This window comes from Annulohypoxylon maeteangense (assembly GCF_022496945.1).
Source record: "Annulohypoxylon maeteangense strain CBS 123835 unplaced genomic scaffold GGS22scaffold_21, whole genome shotgun sequence".
Classification (NCBI taxonomy): domain Eukaryota; kingdom Fungi; phylum Ascomycota; class Sordariomycetes; order Xylariales; family Hypoxylaceae; genus Annulohypoxylon; species Annulohypoxylon maeteangense.
The window spans coordinates 576,312-596,807 of record NW_025953268.1 but is presented as its reverse complement, the minus strand read 5'-3'; the positions used below and the strand labels follow the sequence as shown (position 1 = coordinate 596,807).

Here is a 20,496-nt window from a genome sequence, read left to right as displayed (position 1 = left end):
AAGGGGAACAAGTGTTTGTCGTGTTGTGAGGTAGGGAAAGGAGGGAAAGAAAAAAAGACAGAATGAGTGAAAGGTGAATGGGAAAGCATCAAAGGGTGGACGAAAAGTGGGGATGCAAAATTGTTCAGCTGCGGATGGTTACCGTACGGTAGGTACAGTGGGTACATGCTGCTTCGTACCTGCCTAGGCAACTAGGTAGGTACCTAGGTATCTACCTAGGCTCAGTGCTGCTAGAAGGTATAATAAGAACTCCGTACAGCGATATAAACGTTTAGGAAGATACCTACCTACATATGTATCTGCCTATTACATACCGGATATGTATTAATACATATTATTAATTGTTATGAGAGCACTGGTTACTATGTACCATCTACATCATTTATCTTGAAATCCTCCAAGGTTTCTATAATTACACGTATAACACATGGTAGGTGCGTCTTTATTTCCTTTTATATTTTATAGTACCTTATGTACCCAAGTACGTCCGCATTTGACGATCGAATGAAACTAGCAGTGAGCAGGCAGTTTTACTAGTATGACCACCTACATATCTATATGTAGGTACCTACCTAGGGAGCCATTACAACTCGCCTATCTCTGTTTCGTTCTCTATCATATCGGCATTCAGTGCTTGCTCGACATTGATGCTCACAGGGTCCGTTTCATCTAAAAATTTCAAACCCTCCATTGCTCTTCCACCACAAGCTCTCTCCAATGCGAGAAATGCAAAATGACCTCCTACTACCGGACGAGCCATGAAGTTAGGTCCAGGAAACCCTCCATCGCCCTCCGTTTCGTAAAGATCCGTCAGTGGCCGATCTAACGTATGTAGTTTAGTTAAACATGACAGTATTATGTCGCATGTGTAAGGATCTATACGTACCAGTCACTGTCTCGTTGACCCATGCCGCAACGTTCTGTAGGATTTCGGTTCGCACTTTCTTGCTCGTCACAGCAGCCGCGAAGAATTCCCAGTCGCTCTTCGTGTACAAGTGGCGACTATCCAGTGGCAAGCCATATCTCTGGAGAACCGCATGGTACCAGTCACTCTGCATCTGGTAAATTTTGTCTGGAATGAATGCCGATTTTGCAGCCGTCCTAACTCCGTTGGTTATGGGTTGTTGCTCTGAACTCTGCAACCTGCTCGACCCTAGAGATGACGTATCTGTGGGCAAGTGGAAGCAAAGCAATGCATCGGCGAAAATATTGTAGAGGGTTGTCCATGATCCATACCAAGTGTATGCTAGCTTCGCATGCGTTTTATCTCTAGACAATCCAAAGTCTTGCCACTTATCGATGTACTCGCCGGCTATGTCACTATACCACTTGGATTCCGTTTCTTTGCCGGCGACGTTGGCAATCTCACTCATGGCCTTGATACCAATGATACCTTTAAGAGCTAAATTCGTTTGATTAGCCAACCAACCAGCAAAATCATCGGTGCATAGTTGATTGGCGGGGATCAGCGACTCTCGAATGAGGTAGCCCGTCCACTGCTTCCACAGTTTATACGAGCGGTTTACCCATTTAGCTGCAGCATGTTCACCAGTTGTGCCCATATCTTCCCAGGTACGATCCATTCCGTAGGGGTCGACTAGAACAGAACGCTTTTCGGACTCTAAGCTTAGCGGCAAAGCCTCTCGATGCGTGGTTCGGGCGAACGCAGGTTGCGTATTATCCCTTAAGGCATTGACAAGCGCAAGACCCATAATTAACATATCACCGCACTCCTCGACGGGCATATACTCATCAAGACCATCCCCATGTCCGGTCGCATTTGGGAAATGGGTTCCAAGATCGTGCATGCTGTAATCGTTGGGATATTGGCCGCTAAGTTGATGCTCCAGAAGGGGCTCTAGTAAATACGCTAACCATTGCGGATTTGTATATAAGAAAAACGGGAATGCTGGGAAAATGACATCAACAGTTTGGAAATTCCCGTTCGATGAGATTTCCTTGAGAAAAATGATGGGGCTATCTGGGGTTCCAGAAAACTGCGTTGCTCCTAATACTTGACGAGCTGATAACGCCGCGATGTCTTGATAATCCTGAGAGCCTGAAGCATATGCATCCTTAGCAAGCTGTTCGGAGTAATCAGTAGCAAGGTATACAGCCGTGTCATAATCATCGTAGTGGTACTGTAGCATTTCTTGCGCGGTAGCGAAATAGGAAGCCCACAAGGGTCTCATCCAAGTCAAGCCTCTGGCTGAGGCGAATTGAACAACTGGGTCTTGAGTCAAGGCAAAGGTAAAGATGACACTGTCCTTAGTAATCCCAGCCGAACTTTTCGACTTCTTGCTAAGCTTGAAAGTTTTAGAAAAGGCGAAGATAGGTTCATCTTCGAAAATTCCACGATAAGAATCATCGACCTTATTCCTTAAAGATCCGTGCTCTGCAAACTGGCGCCTTATATAATTCGATTCGCCCGATTGATGCTCAACGTCGGCTGGGGCAGAGATATGGACAGTCCCCCATTCAGCATGATCAAAGAATTCGGTTAAATGCTGTTCGTGCCGTCGCGTAATGCTCCACGTCTTAATAGGTGTCCTCGCCGCATTACTCTTTTCGGTTCTAGCAAGAGTCCACTCAATCTTATTGTCACGGTTACCGCTAGCCCATTCACCATTTATATCAACGTAGAGACTGACATCCGACGATCCTTCGACGATACATGTTAAATACCCCGCCGGCAGGGACTGTCTGAGTGTCGAGGTGGGTGTAATAGGAGATAAGAACGAGAGGATGAGTCTCACGTCGGAGCCTGGGAGAGTATATGTGAGATTTGTAGTAGAGGCGTCAAAGGTAGCACCGTCATATTGAGGGAAAGAGACTGTGTAACTAATGCAACATTAGCCCAAAAATAAGCCTAGAGTATTAGAGACTACCTGCTAACCTAGAAGACTGCCTTAAAAAGTCTTGGGAGCGGCCTAACAGGGGGTAAACAGTCTTGTTGTCAGGCACAGCGGCCATTATGGCAAAACCAACAGTGCTACCAGTCCAAAACATCGGCCAATTCTCCCACGGAGCATCTCGGGAATGCGCAAACCAGAAGCTCAAATATGGATTCCGTACTATCAATGGCAACACAGGAGGTGTCAACGTTGAAGCATCGACGATGGTCAGAATTAAGGCCACGAGGGCCGGCCAGAGATACAACCTCATAGCGATGGATCAAGAGGGTATTCGTTTATTTCTAAGCTAATTGGCGGCAAGGCAGGGTAAACGGGCGAGGAAGCACAACACTGCGGTTAATAAAACATGAAGCTAATGTATAATCTTATTCGAATTCCTCGGGGATGGAAATAATGCTATCCAAAGGATTTGGAAACTGAAAATAATTGGTATCTTAACCATGTGATGGCCGCGCGCAGAGGTGATGTGTGTGAATAACTAAATGTTTAAATACTAGCTCACATGAGGAGCGTGAAGATAATAGAGAGGAAGAAGAGCTAGATAGGACGTATGAAGTACAATCTTGGAAGTATGTAATAGGGACCCACATTCCCCCAGGTTTCGAGGGATGACGCCTGGAACCTCTACCAGCCATCAATTATGTAACAGAAGTGACGATACTTTCTCCAATCGGAAAGAGCTCCGGTGTGGGGGGAACTACAATGTGTACCTAGGGAGGTAGAGGAAAGCCAAAATGTTTTCATAAGATACCTATGCAAAAGGTACACTTAATACCTAGTATCAATCACATAAGTACATAATTGGCCACTACACATAAGTAGACACAGAAACAATAGGTACGCTCAACTAAACCCCTCCTTTTATAAATATTACCCCCACAGTTTCGAAACAACCGTACTAAAATGGAAGTGTATGGAAAACCTAAGGCAACTTGGAAGGCATGCAGAATAAAATAATACCAGAAAGAAAAGAATAGCTCGGGTTTAGTCAGCTATACGCGAGCCCACCTCAATACTCAGAGTGAGGCCATTCAGAATCGTGTGACCTGTCCGCTTTCGTTCCTCTACAATATCTAATGCGTTGGCTACCCAGACTAGCTACACTTGGTAGGTACCTATTAGTAGGTAGTAGTGGAAAACTGACACCCACTGCCTACGGGGTTTTGCTTGACCGAGCCTTTATAGAGGAAGAACCGGTTGGTATTAGCTCCGAGAGCTATGTGCCGTATATATTCCCCCCCGGTATGTCGACCTAAGCAATATACAAAAGCTTCTCTCCCAAGTCCATTGTCCTTAGGCCGATAGGCAGATTGACTAATACAACTCGTCTTCACCAACATCAACTTTCGCGATTCACCAATTATAGTAATTCATACCAAATTCTCTTGTAGCCGAAGCCACCGTGTCCGGTAACGGTACCCCGCTGACCATACGCAACTGCTCTTTAATATTTGCTTCATCGTATCCGAAAGTGGTCATGGCAACCCTCGAAGGCAAAGTATTCGCAATTACTGGAGGTGCTAGTGGAATTGGCCTTGCAACTGCACAGATACTGTCTAAGCGTGGCGGAATTGTCTGCGTAGCTGATGTAGATCCAATTGCTATGGGCAAAGCAGAGGAATACTTCACCAATCAGAACGCATCTTTCACAGTCACCAAGGTCGACATTTCTATACGAGATGAGGTAGATTCTTGGGTCAACAGCATCGTTCAGAAGTACGGTAGGCTCGATGGCGCTGCTAATGTCGCTGGTATCATCGGCAAACACCACGGGGTACGAGAGGTAGCAGACCTTGACGACGATGAATGGCATAAGATAATCGCGGTCAACCTAACTGGAACGATGTACTGTCTGAGAGCCGAGCTGAGAAAGATCGCCGATGGTGGTTCTATTGTGAATGTTGCCTCTATCCACGGGCTTCAAGGTACCTAACCAGTGGCCCCAGGTTTCCTCATCTAACGAATCTCAACACTGATCTCTAATCTAGGGTTCGCTAAGCATGGGGCATATGATGCGAGTAAGCACGGAGTAATTGGCCTGACGAGAGCCGCGGCAAAGGAAAACGGGCAGCGCGAAGTTCGTGTTAACGCGGTAGCCCCCGGCGCAATATATACCCCTTTAATGGAAAAGGACTGGGAAATCCATAACCGGTCGCCCGATGCACCGTTCGACGATACGGCGGCATTTGGGAGACTAGGGACGGCGGAAGAGTGCGGTAACGTCATCGCCTTCTTACTGAGCCCCGAGAGCAAGTATGTAAGCGGGAGTGTGTATTCCGTCGATGGCGCAATGTAGCGTGCAAGCACAAACTCCCCGTCAAAAGACATCTTCAGGCTGAACCTCATGGTTTCTTCCATCTCCCCGAATGTGTTTCAACGTTTTATCTCGTGACATAGGCTTCCGCATGTCATAGGCATCTTCGCCATGAGCGGTAGGATCGCTGACATTATCGCCGTAGTAGTCCTTTACTACACGATAAACACTATATCCCATTCCTTCGTAGAAGGTGATGGCTTTCGTGTTGCTTTTCCTTACGAAAAGGTCAACAAACCAAGCATCACCTGCCTCAGCTGCAACTTGGAGGTTTTCGGTAAGGATCTTTCCGATTCCAAGACGACGCGCCTCGGGAGCCACCGTGAGAGCAGTTATATGCGCATGCCATGGCAGGTAATGTTCTGAGTATTGAAAATAATCTGGAGAGCTTTCGAGTTTACCCATGACTATACGCAAAGCATAACCACGTTAGACGCGACAGTTCTGAAGTCCTCTACATTAACCAAGCAATGTTTAACCTACTGTAACCAATGATATTTCCCTTGGGATCTTCAGCAACCTGGAATAGGGAAGGCCATTTGGCAAAATATTGAAGATAAAAACTCAGGTCGTAAGTCTCAGTCAAAGGGTCGAGGTTGCACTTAGAGAACTTGTCTAAGTCGTTTGGACGGAAACGTCGAAATGATGCCATTTTAAGTCGATGATCATCCCCCCTCTAGGTGACGATTGTATCTATTCCCGTAATAGCAATCTATTATCTGTACTTGATCTTTTGATTCAAGTTATCTTGTATGAGATAGAGAGAAAATGGCACTGCTGATGAACAATAAACTATTTGATCGTTGGGTTTATGAGATGTCTAGTAAAGTGGTATACTTACAGAAATAATGAAGGGTTTATGCTTTATTTGCAATAAATAAAAGAATTTAAAAAAAACCATTCTAACATTTTTCTACCCCTCCAAAATTGCAATACCAATTTAAATATGAGTACCCATGTAGGTACTGGGTACCTCATCACCAAATTACATAACTAAGACAGAGGGCTAATCACATGTGTTGTGGGATGGACCTGTCCTAAAACGGAAATAAATAATCGCTAACGGCAGGCTCTTATCTAGTAGGTAGGCACGCAGGTAGGTACCTAAACATCACCTACTTACACTGCGGGAACATTTTACGCATGCGGGAACTGGCAGGAACGTATAATAGCAAAGTGCATTATCGGTATGCATATGTAGGTATGTAGAAGGACGTTAGGTATCTAAGTACCTATGTAGCTCTTTCATTTTTTTATTTTATTTTTTATTTTAATTTTGACGCATTTGGGCAGTAACTTTAACGACACAACACTTTTTCCGTAACGACACAACACCTTCCTAATTTGGCTTAGTGCAGCCACACAACATTACTTCGCCACAACAACTTCAATCGCACTAAAAGTAAAAACATTAAACTACTAATTTCAGTTTAAACCACTTTATTTAATTAGCTCAATAATCAGGACCCACTTTTCCCTGATAAGTTATTGGTCTTTACGTGACTTTTAAGGTATGATTATATAAGCCGACAGCTGTCGCGGGGTTCATTATGTAATACTAGAATGCCCCGCATTAATTACATAATACTTTACTCGAATCTAAATATCAATTAAGAATTACTATTAATCGTAACAAAACTGATACTGTTTTATAGATCTCCTTTCAGCGAATCTAATGATATAGCTTTTAACTAGGTGCATCAGCTTTTGATACTTGTATCAGGGTTTAAAGTGGACAGGTGATCGTTTTAATTAAGTCACGTGATACCCATCGGGGCCAACACAGTTGCTTACTCATCCATTTACACTTTGTCGATTAACTAATCGATCACATCATCTATGAGAATAAAACCTATATCGATCGATCTGTCTCATCGCGCGCTATGTATTACTGTTTTTTTTTTACTTCATCTAATTTTTAAAAAATCAATTAATAAAGTTAAACATCAGTATCTCAGTGCGCACGCTTATTGGTTGAATTTGTTGAATTCTAATACTTTTCTAGTGTTGTGCCAAATTAGGTAATGAACTGTTGTGTGGCTGAACTAAGCTCAATTAGGAAGGTGTTGTGTCGTTACGGAAAAAGTGTTGTGTCGTTAAAGTTACTGGCATTTGGGCAGCTGCTGGGTAACTGTACCGGATCCTTGCTAACTTTCAAGGGTTAGTAACAAATATTATTGGATCAGTTGGACTTTTCATTATTAGAATGGTCTAACTATTCTGGCATCTGGCCCCTAATGTAGCTGCGTGGGTAATCCACATTCCGCATCCCGCATCATCAGCCCGATATCAAAAGTTGCTAAAAATCACAACGAAACTTCCAAAATCTATCATCGGCCGAGTCCTGCAAACACGACTACTAAACGTCTCAATCTTTGATTTTTTTTTTCTTCGCAAAGGTTTCTTCCTCGTCCTTTTTCAACCTCCTACCGATCATTTTAGTGCGATGATACGTTGTTTCATATCCATGGTTTAATTCGACGCATAGTCGAGCTTCTACTTTCCTACGATTCAACGACCTCTCTCTAGTTTAACATAACCGTCATATCACAACCATGGACAGGTTACCATCGCCCCCGAGGCACTCGAGTCGCTCCTCTAGCGTCGAAGTATCGTTCCATACTTACAGTCCCACGTCACCTAGAAGCCGACGACAGTCCAAATCCTCTTTTCAAGATCCCCTAACGCCCTTACGCAATAGTATGAACGAATCCGAGCTTAATGACCTCAGTGGTGGTGGTATGGGCCAGGACAACGGGCTTGGAAATCTAGCCGACGAATTAGCTGACGCTTTGTCTGGCTCTGGTGACGAGGAAGAGTACTACGAGGACGAAGAAGGATCACCACGTCTCGGTTTCGGTCAGAAGAGGGATGACGGTCGGGATTCGACTGATGGGATTAGAGATAGCGGAGTTGATGTAGCAAGCCAGTCAGATCAACATGGAAGGACTAAGAGCACGAGCTTGGGTATACCTTCGCCTCCTGGGCGTGGCCACCGGCGAACAGGAAGTGCATATGACGGGAGCGAATATGGCTCCGAATCCGACCTCGATTCGCCTGGCATGCCACCAAGCCTGGTTGCTAAGATTGATGCAGTTGAGTCGTTAGCCCGAAGAGGCACTGAAAGCAATGGTGGACCTACTGATGGCGTCTTTCAACGCCTGACCGACGGACTCAAAGATCTCGGGTCACAGTCCAGCGTAGAGGGAAGTACGACGAGGCAAGTACCCAATCGCATGATAATACCTAGCCAACCTTCTTGGGTCTATTATAGCCTAACCGTTGCTAAATATTAGGTTGATTACTGCTCACTCGGCCTTGGCAACACATCTGGCACATCAGACACGTCAAATTCATAATCTCACATTCCCTCTACTATCACCGCTAGTCACACCTCCGGACCCCGATACGATCGATTCTCTGCTACCATTGCTCGCTTCTGTCTCGGACGAGATGCCGCGACCTGCAACTTCAGCATTCAACTCCTTGACTGCTTTGCATTCCGTGACATCGGACCTAGTCCAAACTCTCAATTACCTCTCAGATACACTGCATATGTCACGGCAAACCACTACCACCGCCACGAGACGCCTAAGAACTGCCAAAGAGATGGTGGCGGAAATGAAACGAGAAGAGGAGCTTAAAGAGGAAGGGGAGAGATGGTTGACAAGGGGTAACTGGAGCGAAAGGTTACAAAAGCGCGAATGTGCCGGCGTGTGCAGAGAGGTTGTTGGAGGTTTCGAAGAGGTGTGTAACGGCTGGAGAGCACGTCTATTAGCCCAGGCAGAGTCGGCATAGTCAGCATCGGAACAACCTTGAACTATGCCAGGGCGCATGTTATACTGTAGAATAAGGGTCCCTATCGTCTTCGGGCAAAGAGCCGGGTCTAACGTTGTAATATGCGGTCGACGTGGCCTTATTAATTCGGATCTTCTTCTGCCATTTCAGCGTTGCGGCAGATACGTATTGATTGCGCTCAGAACCTGTACTTGGCGTCGATATTGGGTTCTTAACTGGCTCTTATATCCACAGGGATAGACATAAAGACTTTCGAAGATTTGCGGTGCTGGACGATGGTTTCGCTTAAGAAATGCAAACGATGGATACGTTCATATATCCTCCCATGTGTGGTGGTGTATACATCGTTCTCTTCTCGCGGGTCTTACAGGCTCTCCAATCATACTAGAGTTTCCCCCCCTAGCAAGTACTGCAAATCATGCAGCAAATACCTACCTACCCATGGAGAAGATGTGCCCGTCAAATAAACAAGAATGATACATTACAAGCAGCTTGGTAGATAGCTTGTACACTATACCATCGTCACCAAACGGAGGTCAGTCACATAAGCCACAATGAAGCCCAGCTACAGAAAAGAACCTAAAGGCCGAATGCGAGATATGGACCCAAGAAGAGGAAGAGGAGGAAGAAAATGAAGAAGAAAGGATTCTAACTCTTCGCACCCTCTAGACAATTAGAGGCGCAGCTATGAGAAGGTTTATAAAAAGTTATCTGTCACGCCGGTAGTTCAAGATAGTTTCGCAGCGTTCTTCCCCTTCTTGCAATTTCTCATTCTCTTTTAGCACTGATCCGGCTGGTGTATGGTCCCTGGAGAAAACGGCAATTTCGACCCAAGGCATACTCTAGCCCTTGGATTTGAGCTAAAGACTGTCTACATGGCTGAAAGTTTTCAATGCCTTCGATGCATCTAGATAATACAGCAGGAGGGGGGACAGACTTCGGCTGGGGGGTGTGAAGGAAGTCTCCAAATATCTGACGAAAAAAAAACGAGTCATCGAATATGACTTTCAGGTGATCTACCGAGAAGAGTGCTTCCGATATCTTCTCGAGCGAGTATTGAGAGACCGAGCTACTACATGGCGAGGCCAGATCGAGTGAGGACGGGTTACTTTCTTTCTCGCGCAAAGGGTTTAATCGGTCCTGCTCCATTGACCATTTGCTCTGCAGGCCATATGAGAAATTACTACTTCTAAGCGCAGGCGAAGGAGAAGAAGAGTTCCCCCTCGGATAGATAACACTATATAAACTGAGGCTAGATTGGAGTACTGTGAAAATTTCGATGGCCAATAACCGCTTGTGCCGCAGGTCAATAGTTCCTACCACTATTCCACACTCATGATTTCTATCATGGCTGAAAGCTAAACGAGTTTCGTAGATCGAGGGTCTTCCGATGCGGCCATGGTGAAGAGTTCAGCCTGACTTCGCCCAGGATTGCTCTGAATACTGTGAATGAATTGATAGGGTGGTTATTGAAAAAGTATTGTATAGTGAGAGTTATTTCATCTATCACCTATTCTGACGAGTTGATTTGGAATGTTGAATATTTAAGAGTGATAGGCTGTTTTCGCCCATATTTTTCGAAAATAAAAGGAACGTATCTCGTGCGAGTACATAGATGTACTCAGAAAATAGAAAATTCATCCTTATTGTAGGGTTGCCAACGTCGTGGCATAGGCGGAAACGCCCAGAGCGTCTTGGAATCTATTAGTACATTTCCTTCAAGATCAACAATCTAGCCATCCCTTTTCTGTAGTCTGCTTATATCGAAGTAGTGATAATATTACCATATAAGCTATATTCTCTGTATATGGCTTTTTGCTGCAATATGAAATTCAAATGATAGCCTCTAGGTAAGTCAGCTCGATGCCATGATTTACCAGCCATGCATGTGCATGTGGATGCGGATGAGAGCGAATGGGGTAATTCTGAACGCGCTGCTGGTAGAGGTATGCAAGTACTTCAAGTTGTGAAGGAGCTTAGGTAATTATTAAGAAAACTTTATTATTTACTTATATCGGGAGTCGTGGTACATCCATTAGAGTTTAGCCCCTGAGCTGCCCTATCATCGGGCAAACTCAAACTTGGGACGAGTCCAAACGCCAACCCCTGAATGGAAAAAAGTTTGGCCAATCGGAAAATTGGCCGCGCGCGTCCCTCATAAAATCACCTAGGCTGAATAAGTAACAAAAACAAACAATGCAACCGCGCTATCTACAAATACAGTAGTTTGACGAGGTAGCAAGGGCAGCGAGGGGCACGCTTTGCTTTTTATGTTGTGAGCATTTCTCCAAAAAAGGGAGAACGGCGCGTCTGGTCAATCTTGCATCGCGAATTAGGCCGCACAACGGGTCTCACTGTTTGACGTGTTGGATTACTTACAGGGTAAAAAGACCTGTCAGAAGGTCTTTGTTATTGTTCTACTCAAACCAAATGTCAAAACCCAACCTTTACAATCATATAGTGTATTGTTGATGTAGAGTTTTAGTGACCGCGAAACGGGACGAAAAAATATGAGACTTTGGGGATGCTGTTAAGCCACGCGTTTCCCGCCACCCAATGGAATCTAAACTTACCTAGTATTATAATATGCACATACATACCTAGGCACGTATTTAATACCAAGTACAAAATATGATGATCGATTATAGATGATAGAGGTATATTATTAGAAAATCCCCAACGTTTGATCTTGAACACATCTGCTATTATGTGTTAAGATAAAAGAGGCAAATGCAATAATTATTAGGTATTATGTAGCTATGCACTTAGTAAAAGACGGTATTCTACATCAATAATATACATGTATGTATAGGTTGGTTTGGTGTTTCTTTATGAAGTTACTACCTCAAGTATTCTACTCATGCGTAGGTACTGGGCAGGTATTATGGATGATACAATCATAGTGACATTGACATTAATGTTGATCATAACCCGGTACAACACATCTCGCGTGTGCTAAGACGAACTGTAGGTACCTAAAGACTCACAATATTACTTGATAGTGGAGACTTCAAATTTATGTAGTTAGCACCTGCTCTAGCTGTCTAGGTACTCCCCCTGGTGTCATTACTGCATTTAATGTTGTAAGGCGCGCGCCCGCACTCAAAGCAAAGGTATGGGGGATAGAGCCATGCCGTCCACCTTCCTTACCTTAGCATGGTCCATTCAGCCGTTGCCTTTCAACCTCAATTCTTAACCCACGAGAGTCAACCACGCACCTCTTTCCCACATACCACCTGCTAAATTTTGTAACATCGACGACGAACGAGAAAACCTTAAATCATTTTCGCTAATTGGAATATTGAACGTTTTTGGAGGTTTCCCTTTCTCTCATCTATTCATCTCCGAGGGAATTCGTCGAATCGAAATCAAGCGCTTGAATACACCACGATCATTTCTCCCCCGAAACGATTGCCCATTCATTCTTTTTTTCGACTTTCAGATCAATCTATTTGACATCGTCTTTCTTAGAAGAGCATGCGCTAGACGAATCTGCGAACCCTGAGGGGACTCTTAGGAGATTCTCACTTGATCATTTCATTATCTACTACTTCATATTCTATCGCTTAGCACGCTATTTCTGCTTCTCTTGTCCGCTTCTGACCACCACCCCCCTCCTTCAATTTAAAAACATCACGTAACAAACCTTCTTCACGGCACTCCCACCAGTTCACATTTCGGAATCTACCCACATCATTCTCTGAGAACTATCTAGTCTTTGCGATCACTACCTGAACACGAATTGAAGAGGATAAAAATGACGTTAGAGTCTGACCTAGTGTCTTCGACACTGTCATCTCTAAAACGACAAGCGCATGACACGACGAGCCCCTCTGTTCGAACACCATCAAGAATAGCCACCCCTCCTCCACCATCCGATCGAGGAACACTGCAGGTGATGAGTAATGGAGATGGTGCTAAGTTAAAAAATGCTCGTCATAGTGGCCGAGGGTCGACCATCGGTGGTGTTGATCCTGAGAATTTGACGCGAGCTCTTTCTAGAGAACTTTCTGGGGATAGACGAGATAGCACGTCAGGTGCCAGTCCAAGTAGGAAAAGGCAACGAATAAATGTTGACAGGTTAGTAAACATACCCATTTCCTGTTTTTTTTTTTTTTTATTTCTATTTTCATCCTTGCTCAAGTTTCCCACCTCCACGTTCATAATTCCTTCAGATACGAGGACAATCTAAAATTGCAGCAATGTATGCTAAGTCTGACAGATTTATTCCTTCTCGCTCGGGTCAAGACCTTCAGGCCAGCTTCAGCCTTCTGCATGAAGAAGGTTCTCCAGCAACACCCTCCAAGCAGAAGAAGCGTACACCGCATGGTGAGCTTCACTTCCAGAAGAGTATGTCATTTTAGCTATTCTCCTATAAGAACGCGATACTAATTGATCCCCCGTTTAGCGGAAGAGGCGAATCGAATATTCTCGACAGTTTTAAGAGCAGAACTCTTCGAAAACACGATACCACAGGCAGCTCCTCAGGCATTATCGCCGGACAGCAACTTGCCTGGTTCATCACATTCGACCCATGTTCATGATGGGACGAGATCCCACACGCCGCCTAGTAACCCCCCTCCCTCCCTGCCCTCTACGTTTACACCATCCACACCGCACAAGAATCTCTTCTCTTATATGTCACCTCGGCACCATTCTAATATTGCTGGCCACCCAACACCAAACCGCACTCCACAGAGCAGACATGGTCCCAATCTAGATATCCGATCAGAGATATACAGTATATCACCAGTTCGCTTTGGAAGCCAACAGATGTTATTGAGCCCGAGACGTCAACCGCGTGCAGTCAGCAAAGTACCATACAAGGTTTTGGACGCCCCCGAGCTAGCGGATGACTTCTATCTGAACTTGGTCGATTGGGGTAGTGCTAACGTTTTAGGCGTTGGTTTGGGATCAAGTGTCTACATGTGGAATGCACAAACGAGTCGGGTCAACAAGCTTTGCACACTCGAGGATGATACTGTGACAAGCGTGTCTTGGATTCAGAAAGGTACGCATATTGCCATCGGTACCGGCAAGGGTTTAGTGCAGATCTGGGATGCCGAAAAGACTAGGCGTTTAAGAACCATGACGGGGCATACCGCACGTGTAGGGTCTATGGCATGGAACACACACATCCTCACCTCAGGGTCTCGGGATCGATTGATTTACCATCGTGACGTCAGAGCTCCTGACCAATGGATGCGAAAGCTTATGGGTCATAAGCAGGAGGTGTGCGGGTTGAAGTGGAACTGCGAAGATGGCCAACTGGCAAGCGGAGGAAACGATAATAAGCTTATGGTTTGGGATAAACTCTCGGAAACTCCTCTCTGGAAATTCTCCGACCACACTGCTGCAGTCAAGGCAATTGCTTGGTCCCCCCACCAACGTGGTCTTCTTGCGTCGGGTGGTGGTACGGCTGATCGAAGAATAATATTCCACGATACAGTCCGCGGGTCGGTCATTAACGAAGTTGACACCGGTAGCCAAGTATGCAACATTTCGTGGTCCAAAAATTCGAACGAGATCGTCTCGACCCATGGCTACAGCCAGAACCAGATCGTCGTATGGAAGTATCCCGCCATGACCCAGGTGGTTAGCCTCACCGGACACACGTACCGAGTATTATATTTGGCGATGAGCCCAGATGGACGAACCATCGTGACAGGAGCCGGTGATGAGACTCTGCGATTCTGGACCGTGTTCGGACGCCGACCGGGTCAGAGAGAGGACGCCGACGGTGGCGGTGGGCGACTGAGTGACTGGGGCGTGATTCGCTGAGGGGCTCAATTTTCTCTGCAATGCATGCGTACACTACGGTACGATGGCATAGCCCATATCGCCATAGTGACCTTCGTTCTCTTAATTTTACGGCATTTTCAAGAGGAGCCACCTGTACAGTTGGGTTGCATCCACCGGCGTTATCGTTTTCACGAACTTCGCATTTATGAACCTATGCGGAGGAGGAAAGGGCTGGATTCTTAGTTGCTTAGTTACTACGGCGTCAAAAGGTTGACTAGCTAACTAATTTGCATTCGACCACCTTCATGATAATGGTGGCTGGGGTGGTGGGGACGGTGAATCCTGTTATCTATGGGCAGCAAGGCGTTGAAGGAAGTGGGAGGTTCCTCATGGATAGGAAACCACTAGTAGGGTCAATTGAGGAATACGGTGATAAAATCTGTTCGGCTCCGTAACATTATCGTAGATATTATTACGAGCGCTGTAGGCAAGAAAAAGCGCAGCAAAAAGGGTTTAAAACTGTTAGTGGCTACGCATACGACTTGATACAATATAAGTTTATTGTGATTGCTTTTACATCCACACCTACCTATCGATCAGTTTCCGACGTCCTCTTCCACGTTATATTCGTGTGAAGTGAATTTGCCTATTGCCGAGGTTGCCGCGTCTAGAAGCTATGATATCTCGGCACATGGGCAGCCATGTACATATATCAAGTAAAGGTTATGGGTGAGAATGTCTTTCTAATTTCTAGCGCGTTGATGCTCATGCATAGCTATTTCTCGTTAGATTTCACTAATCGTTGCTCTTTCTCCGCCGAATCCCAACTCCGTGTTCTGTACTAAATTGATATGAAGGGGTATCGAGATATCTGCTGAATCAATCTTTGATAATAATAATAATAATAATAACGATGATGACGGTAATGATGATACCGCAACGTGTTACTGCGGGAACTCCAAACCCCTCAAAAAAAAACAAAAAACAGAAAATAGCATGCCCAATAACCCTGAGCTCTCATCGTTGACGAAATAGCATAATCGAACTGCTACGTAACACCGATAGTCCGCATTATGGTTTTGGATGGAAAATATTTAACCAATTGTCCCTCTGGCTCAGGTCATCGATTATGCTCTTCTAAGCTCGTCCCCCAACATTTCCCAACGAAAAAAAAAAATAGTACATCTACTAAGGACGACTATTTTGTGATGTCACTGCTCCCGTGGGGTTCCTAGCTCGTACAGCATCTTCGTTTCCGTTGTCAATCCCACTAGTTGCTGCATTCTTTTCAGGAGAGCCTTTCTCTTTGTTCGGATTCTCATCGTGTAATAGTGGGATCTCGTCCACACTTAAACGCCTTCCGCTGGCAGGGTCTTGAACTCGGACAGCCTTTTCGACTCTTTCGATATCTGTAGCGTCGTTCTTCTCATCGAGTTCGGGCGCCGGTGTCGGTGCTATTGTCGGAGAACCAAGCCCATCAGGGCTATTCTGCCACTTAGCAACTTCGGCCTTCAACTCTTCGAGTTCCTTTTGGAATCGTTTGCCGAACACATCGATATAATACGTCGAACCATTGTAGACACTCCACGTGAAGACAATCATGAGGAAAGTGGATGACGCCCATCGGCTATAGAACCATAAGGGACAGGGTAACATTGTCAGTACGGCGTATATGTACTGAATCATCATGAACGCGAACTCCTGCAAGCTATCTGGTAGCGAGAGCACAATTTTGCCGATCCAGGTCTTCGAGTATGATCGACGGAGCCAGGTAAAGGATGTAGGCCGTCCAGCCGCGATCTTTTCGCGCCTTCGAACCGTGATAAAGAAATAATAGCTAAACTGCCAAATGGCGTACGGAATGGTAGACCAGGCAAGCATCGATATAAGGTTACCATACGCAGTCGGGGAGCCTGGGGGAGAAGTTTTGACGGTCCAGAGCGCAGGAAATCGTTCACGTTGCGCATCGGGAGGGAACAGATGGGTAATGCAATGCAATGTGGCAACGGGCATGATATGGATGAACAGAGAGGTGACTTTGTCGAAGTCGTGGAACACGAGCGAATTACGCCACATAATGATCGCCACGGCGTTGTTCCCGAATGCTAAGCAGTAAGCAGCGATAAACAACCTCTTGGAGGATGGGAATATCCAGATACTGAGAGAGAGCAAGAGGTTGACGAAGTAGCAGAGGTCGGCTAAAAAGTAATGATAGCCACGCCGGCGGTAGGTATAGAAACGGATAGGCATGAAATAGATGAGCTGAGCCCCGTACCAGAGATGAAAGAATTCGGGATAGGCGCCTATCAAGTAGCCACTGATGAAAATGTTCATGACGCCGCCGATGAAGGAGACCTTCTCGCGCAAGGTGACAACTTTGGTATCGTTCCATCTACGGCCCAACCTTTCGACGCTCTGCTTCATACGCTTTCTGTACCTCTCCAATTGCTCATCGGCTGAAGGTACTCGTCGTCGCCATTCTTCGACCATACGCTCCCTCGCCTCCTGGCTTTTGCTTTTGAGGGCGGCTCGCGATTTGCGAACCTTTTCGGTCTGAGCCGAAATCCCCTTTTGCAACTTTTCCAATTGTTGTGGTAAAGCGAAATTGTCGAGCAAGTCTAGAACGGTCAACCGGTCAAGGGGAGGGTAAGAATCCCAGTCTTCATGGTAGGAGCTGCTCCCAGAGAAGGAGGGATTCCTCGACATCCGAGGGCTTTTATGTCCATCGTCTAGCTTAGGGGGATCAACCACAGCTTGCTGGAAAGGCGAAGAGCTTAGGGACGGGGTTGTGGTATCGTCGGGTGTTAGGGCAGTCTCGTCGTCAGTCTGAGCGCCCTCGGACTTAGCAAGCTGCGCGTGTACGGAATTGCTTGCAGAATCGGCCATCTCTGTTAGGGTGCGGATCGGGAATCTTTGGATGTCGTTACGAAAAGACACTCTACGAAGAGCTTCGGCTCCCCTGAGAACTAAGATATCAGCCATAGCCGAACAACGGGGGGGAATGGGAGAAGGGAGAAGGGGTTACCCGAGACTTGGGACTAAAGTCTGGACGAGGGGTAGTGATATATGTCGACTTACGAAAGGAGTAGGGGTCCGATCTAGTTATTATTGTCGTCTCGACCAGAAGGTGGCTTCACGTTGTGCGTACGTGTGGATGCGATGCTAGAAGCCGGTCCAATTAAATAAAGAGTCCACAGAGGTCACCACGGGCAGAACGGGTCGAGGTAAGAGATAAAGGATCGAGGTGGGAAAACAAAGCGGGTGCATGTGACTTTTCGTAGGTAGGTACCTAGTAGGTTAGTAGCTAGAATATAGTAAGACACGAGGCGAGTTTGCGTGACCCCAGAGGCCTGTATTAGGAAATAGAGAATAGGACCCCTAAGGAATAAGAGATTTAGAGCAAGGGATGATGGGGTATAAAAGATGTAGGCGGGCGGGAATATTTGATCCTGTAGGTGGCTTTCGCTGAAGGACGTGTCTCGAGCGTGAATTGTGGTTGGACGAGAAGAAGGAGGCTCTTGTGTATGTAGGTATTGTTGCGAGATCTTCAATCCGTCAACGGCAGAGTCGATACGACTTTAACTTAGATATGTATTTGATTTTTGAAACCCCCCTGGTATACAGTTTCACAATTTGGTCCGATTTTCTTCTTAAGTACGTAGTTCAAACAGATTTCCTTGCCGAGGGAACAAAAAATTAGGATGTATGTGTTTGTGGGATGTAGAATTGGTAAATGTCAAGATTGGTTAATCTTGAAGGGCATTTGTAAGTATAATGACGACATTAGGCATAACAATACCTAGTACCCTTCAGTCTTGGAATATTCACATGTACCCTTGATATATATACATACATACATAGTGCCTAGGTAGGTATGTATGTAAGTTGAACATAATGTTGAAACCATTTAAGGTTGCTTAGACCTATATATGAGCTTTAACCTCGTATAGGCTCCGTAAGTGACGTCTGGTTGCGGGATGGGAAAGTTGAAGACCTATTAGTTTTGATCTTCAAGCCGTTCCAACTTTAAATTTCAGGGTTCAACATCAACTATAATATCTGTCTAAAAACTGGAGGAATGTGTACCTAAGCAGGTACCTAGCAGGTACGTGCATAATGAGAAGAGGTAGGTACCTAGGTAGATTTTAATTGGTTAGGACGCCTAGCCAGCCTTAGGTAATTCCTAATTGAGATAGAAGGGTCCCCGCGTCTAAATCTAAAGTCGCGTCTTGTACATACATTTTTACATCGCAGAGCATTGAAAAAGAGTACTAGGTATGAATTAATTATTAGGTACCTACCTACCTAGTAGTCAGTCAGCATACACGCTATTGTACTCTTACCAACACACTGGAATATACGAAATACGATAATTTTCGCAACCTTCACCAATTGACGGGACACTCATCCATGTGTCCCATATGTGAAGGCGCTCTAGTTTATTAATTTATTCGGCCGGTTCATTGAAATGCCATAAATTAAATACGATTGGATCCAAAGGTCGTCTAGCGACAACTGGTTCCTCTTTCGCATATTTCTCGCGTCGCGTCTTTATCTACCCTTCAACCATCAACCACCTACTACCTACTGCCCACTGCCTACCGCCTACCGCCTACTTCCTACTTCCTACTTCCTGCTTGATACATAGGATTATAGGATAATAGGGCTTAGAGTCCTAAGACGCCTAAGGCAAGATGGGGAAGCTCATTCGCCTCGAGCTATTCAGTACGTATCGCTTTTTCTATAAGAACATCTCATGCGCATGACAAAACTAACCATCCTTAGACTTTAAGTCCTATAAGGGACATCATATTCTCCTCTTCGGCGACTCATACTTCACTTCTATTATTGGCCCAAATGGATCTGGTAAATCTAATTCGTACGTCGTCTACCGGCTCTACTTCTAGCTGCCTATGCGCATGTTGTACTGATTTAATCTAGTATGGATGCCATTTCTTTTGTCTTAGGTATCAAATCATCGCATCTCCGATCCGCCCACCTCAAGGATCTCGTTTACCGGGGCCGAGTTCTCAAGACTTCCAAAATAAATGACGACGGCTCAGCTGCCGAGCCAACTACGAATGGGCACACCAACGGCTTTGTTAATGGCGACGACAATGACAAACCGAATCGTAGCGATCCCAAGACCGCTTGGGTCATGGCCGTATACGAAGATGATGCCGGCGATGAGCAGAGGTGGAAGCGCAGTATTACGAACCAAGGCTCGAGCGAGTATCGTATCAACGACCGCGTCGTCACTGCTCAGCAATATAACGAGGCTCTCGAAGCCGAAAACATTCTTATTAAAGCCCGCAACTTCCTTGTCTTTCAAGGAGATGTCGAGGCGATCGCTGCTCAGTCTCCCCAGGATCTCACCCGCCTAATTGAACAAATTTCGGGCAGTTTGGAATACAAGGCTGAATATGAAAAACTGCAGAGCGATGCGGACCAGGCTGCTGAGAATACCAATTTTATGCTTCAGAGACGACGTGGTATCAATTCCGAAATCAAGCAGTACCAAGAGCAGAAGCGCGAGGCGGAAAATTTTCAGAAAAAGACCGAGGAACGTGATGCAGCTATTGTGACTCATATCCTCTGGAAGCTGTACCATTTTCAGCAGGTCATGGATGACTCGAGTGCCAAAATTCAAGATCACCAAGAAAACCTAAAAGAATTTCGTCGCAATGTTGAAACCTTCGAGCGAAAACTTGAGGCTGCCCGCAAAGA

At 45.5% G+C, this 20,496-nt stretch overlaps 7 protein-coding genes across 7 annotated transcripts; 3 read left to right on the top strand and 4 right to left on the bottom strand.

The window, feature by feature from the left end:
• Positions 1–368: 368 nt before the first annotated feature.
• Positions 369–3,477, bottom strand: GGS22DRAFT_76714 (DUF1793-domain-containing protein). The gene is made up of 3 exons (XM_047968053.1): positions 2,897–3,477; positions 887–2,841; positions 369–822 (listed from the first exon to the last, which is right to left on the bottom strand). Exons 1-3 carry the CDS (start codon positions 3,163–3,165, stop codon positions 584–586), a joined length of 2,463 nt encoding a protein of 820 aa, XP_047815005.1. The 5' UTR covers positions 3,166–3,477; the 3' UTR covers positions 369–583.
• An 805-nt stretch (positions 3,478–4,282) lies between these two features.
• GGS22DRAFT_76688 (NAD(P)-binding protein) lies at positions 4,283–5,222 on the top strand. Its single transcript, XM_047968051.1, has 2 exons — positions 4,283–4,840; positions 4,904–5,222. The coding sequence occupies exons 1-2, from the start codon at positions 4,393–4,395 to the stop codon at positions 5,209–5,211; spliced, it is 756 nt and encodes a 251-aa protein (XP_047815004.1). The 5' UTR covers positions 4,283–4,392; the 3' UTR covers positions 5,212–5,222.
• GGS22DRAFT_76697 (acyl-CoA N-acyltransferase) lies at positions 5,222–6,095 on the bottom strand. Its single transcript, XM_047968052.1, has 3 exons — positions 6,071–6,095; positions 5,713–5,959; positions 5,222–5,636 (listed from the first exon to the last, which is right to left on the bottom strand). Exons 2-3 carry the CDS (start codon positions 5,879–5,881, stop codon positions 5,233–5,235), a joined length of 573 nt encoding a protein of 190 aa, XP_047815003.1. The 5' UTR covers positions 5,882–5,959; positions 6,071–6,095; the 3' UTR covers positions 5,222–5,232.
• Positions 6,096–7,397: 1,302 nt separating this feature from the next.
• GGS22DRAFT_76682 (uncharacterized protein) lies at positions 7,398–9,165 on the top strand. The gene is made up of 2 exons (XM_047968050.1): positions 7,398–8,449; positions 8,526–9,165. Exons 1-2 carry the CDS (start codon positions 7,785–7,787, stop codon positions 9,025–9,027), a joined length of 1,167 nt encoding a protein of 388 aa, XP_047815002.1. The 5' UTR covers positions 7,398–7,784; the 3' UTR covers positions 9,028–9,165.
• A 480-nt stretch (positions 9,166–9,645) lies between these two features.
• Positions 9,646–10,393, bottom strand: GGS22DRAFT_76679 (uncharacterized protein). Its single transcript, XM_047968049.1, has one exon. The coding sequence runs from the start codon at positions 10,174–10,176 to the stop codon at positions 9,796–9,798; it is 381 nt and encodes a 126-aa protein (XP_047815001.1). The 5' UTR covers positions 10,177–10,393; the 3' UTR covers positions 9,646–9,795.
• Positions 10,394–12,042: 1,649 nt separating this feature from the next.
• Positions 12,043–15,339, top strand: GGS22DRAFT_173524 (WD domain-containing protein). The gene is made up of 3 exons (XM_047962935.1): positions 12,043–13,107; positions 13,250–13,377; positions 13,436–15,339. The coding sequence occupies exons 1-3, from the start codon at positions 12,785–12,787 to the stop codon at positions 14,806–14,808; spliced, it is 1,824 nt and encodes a 607-aa protein (XP_047815000.1). The 5' UTR covers positions 12,043–12,784; the 3' UTR covers positions 14,809–15,339.
• A 618-nt stretch (positions 15,340–15,957) lies between these two features.
• Positions 15,958–17,751, bottom strand: GGS22DRAFT_192653 (uncharacterized protein; the record flags this gene model as incomplete). Its single annotated transcript, XM_047965293.1, has 1 exon — positions 15,958–17,751. One exon carries the CDS (start codon positions 17,749–17,751, stop codon positions 15,958–15,960), a length of 1,794 nt encoding a protein of 597 aa, XP_047814999.1.
• Positions 17,752–20,496: the final 2,745 nt, after the last annotated feature.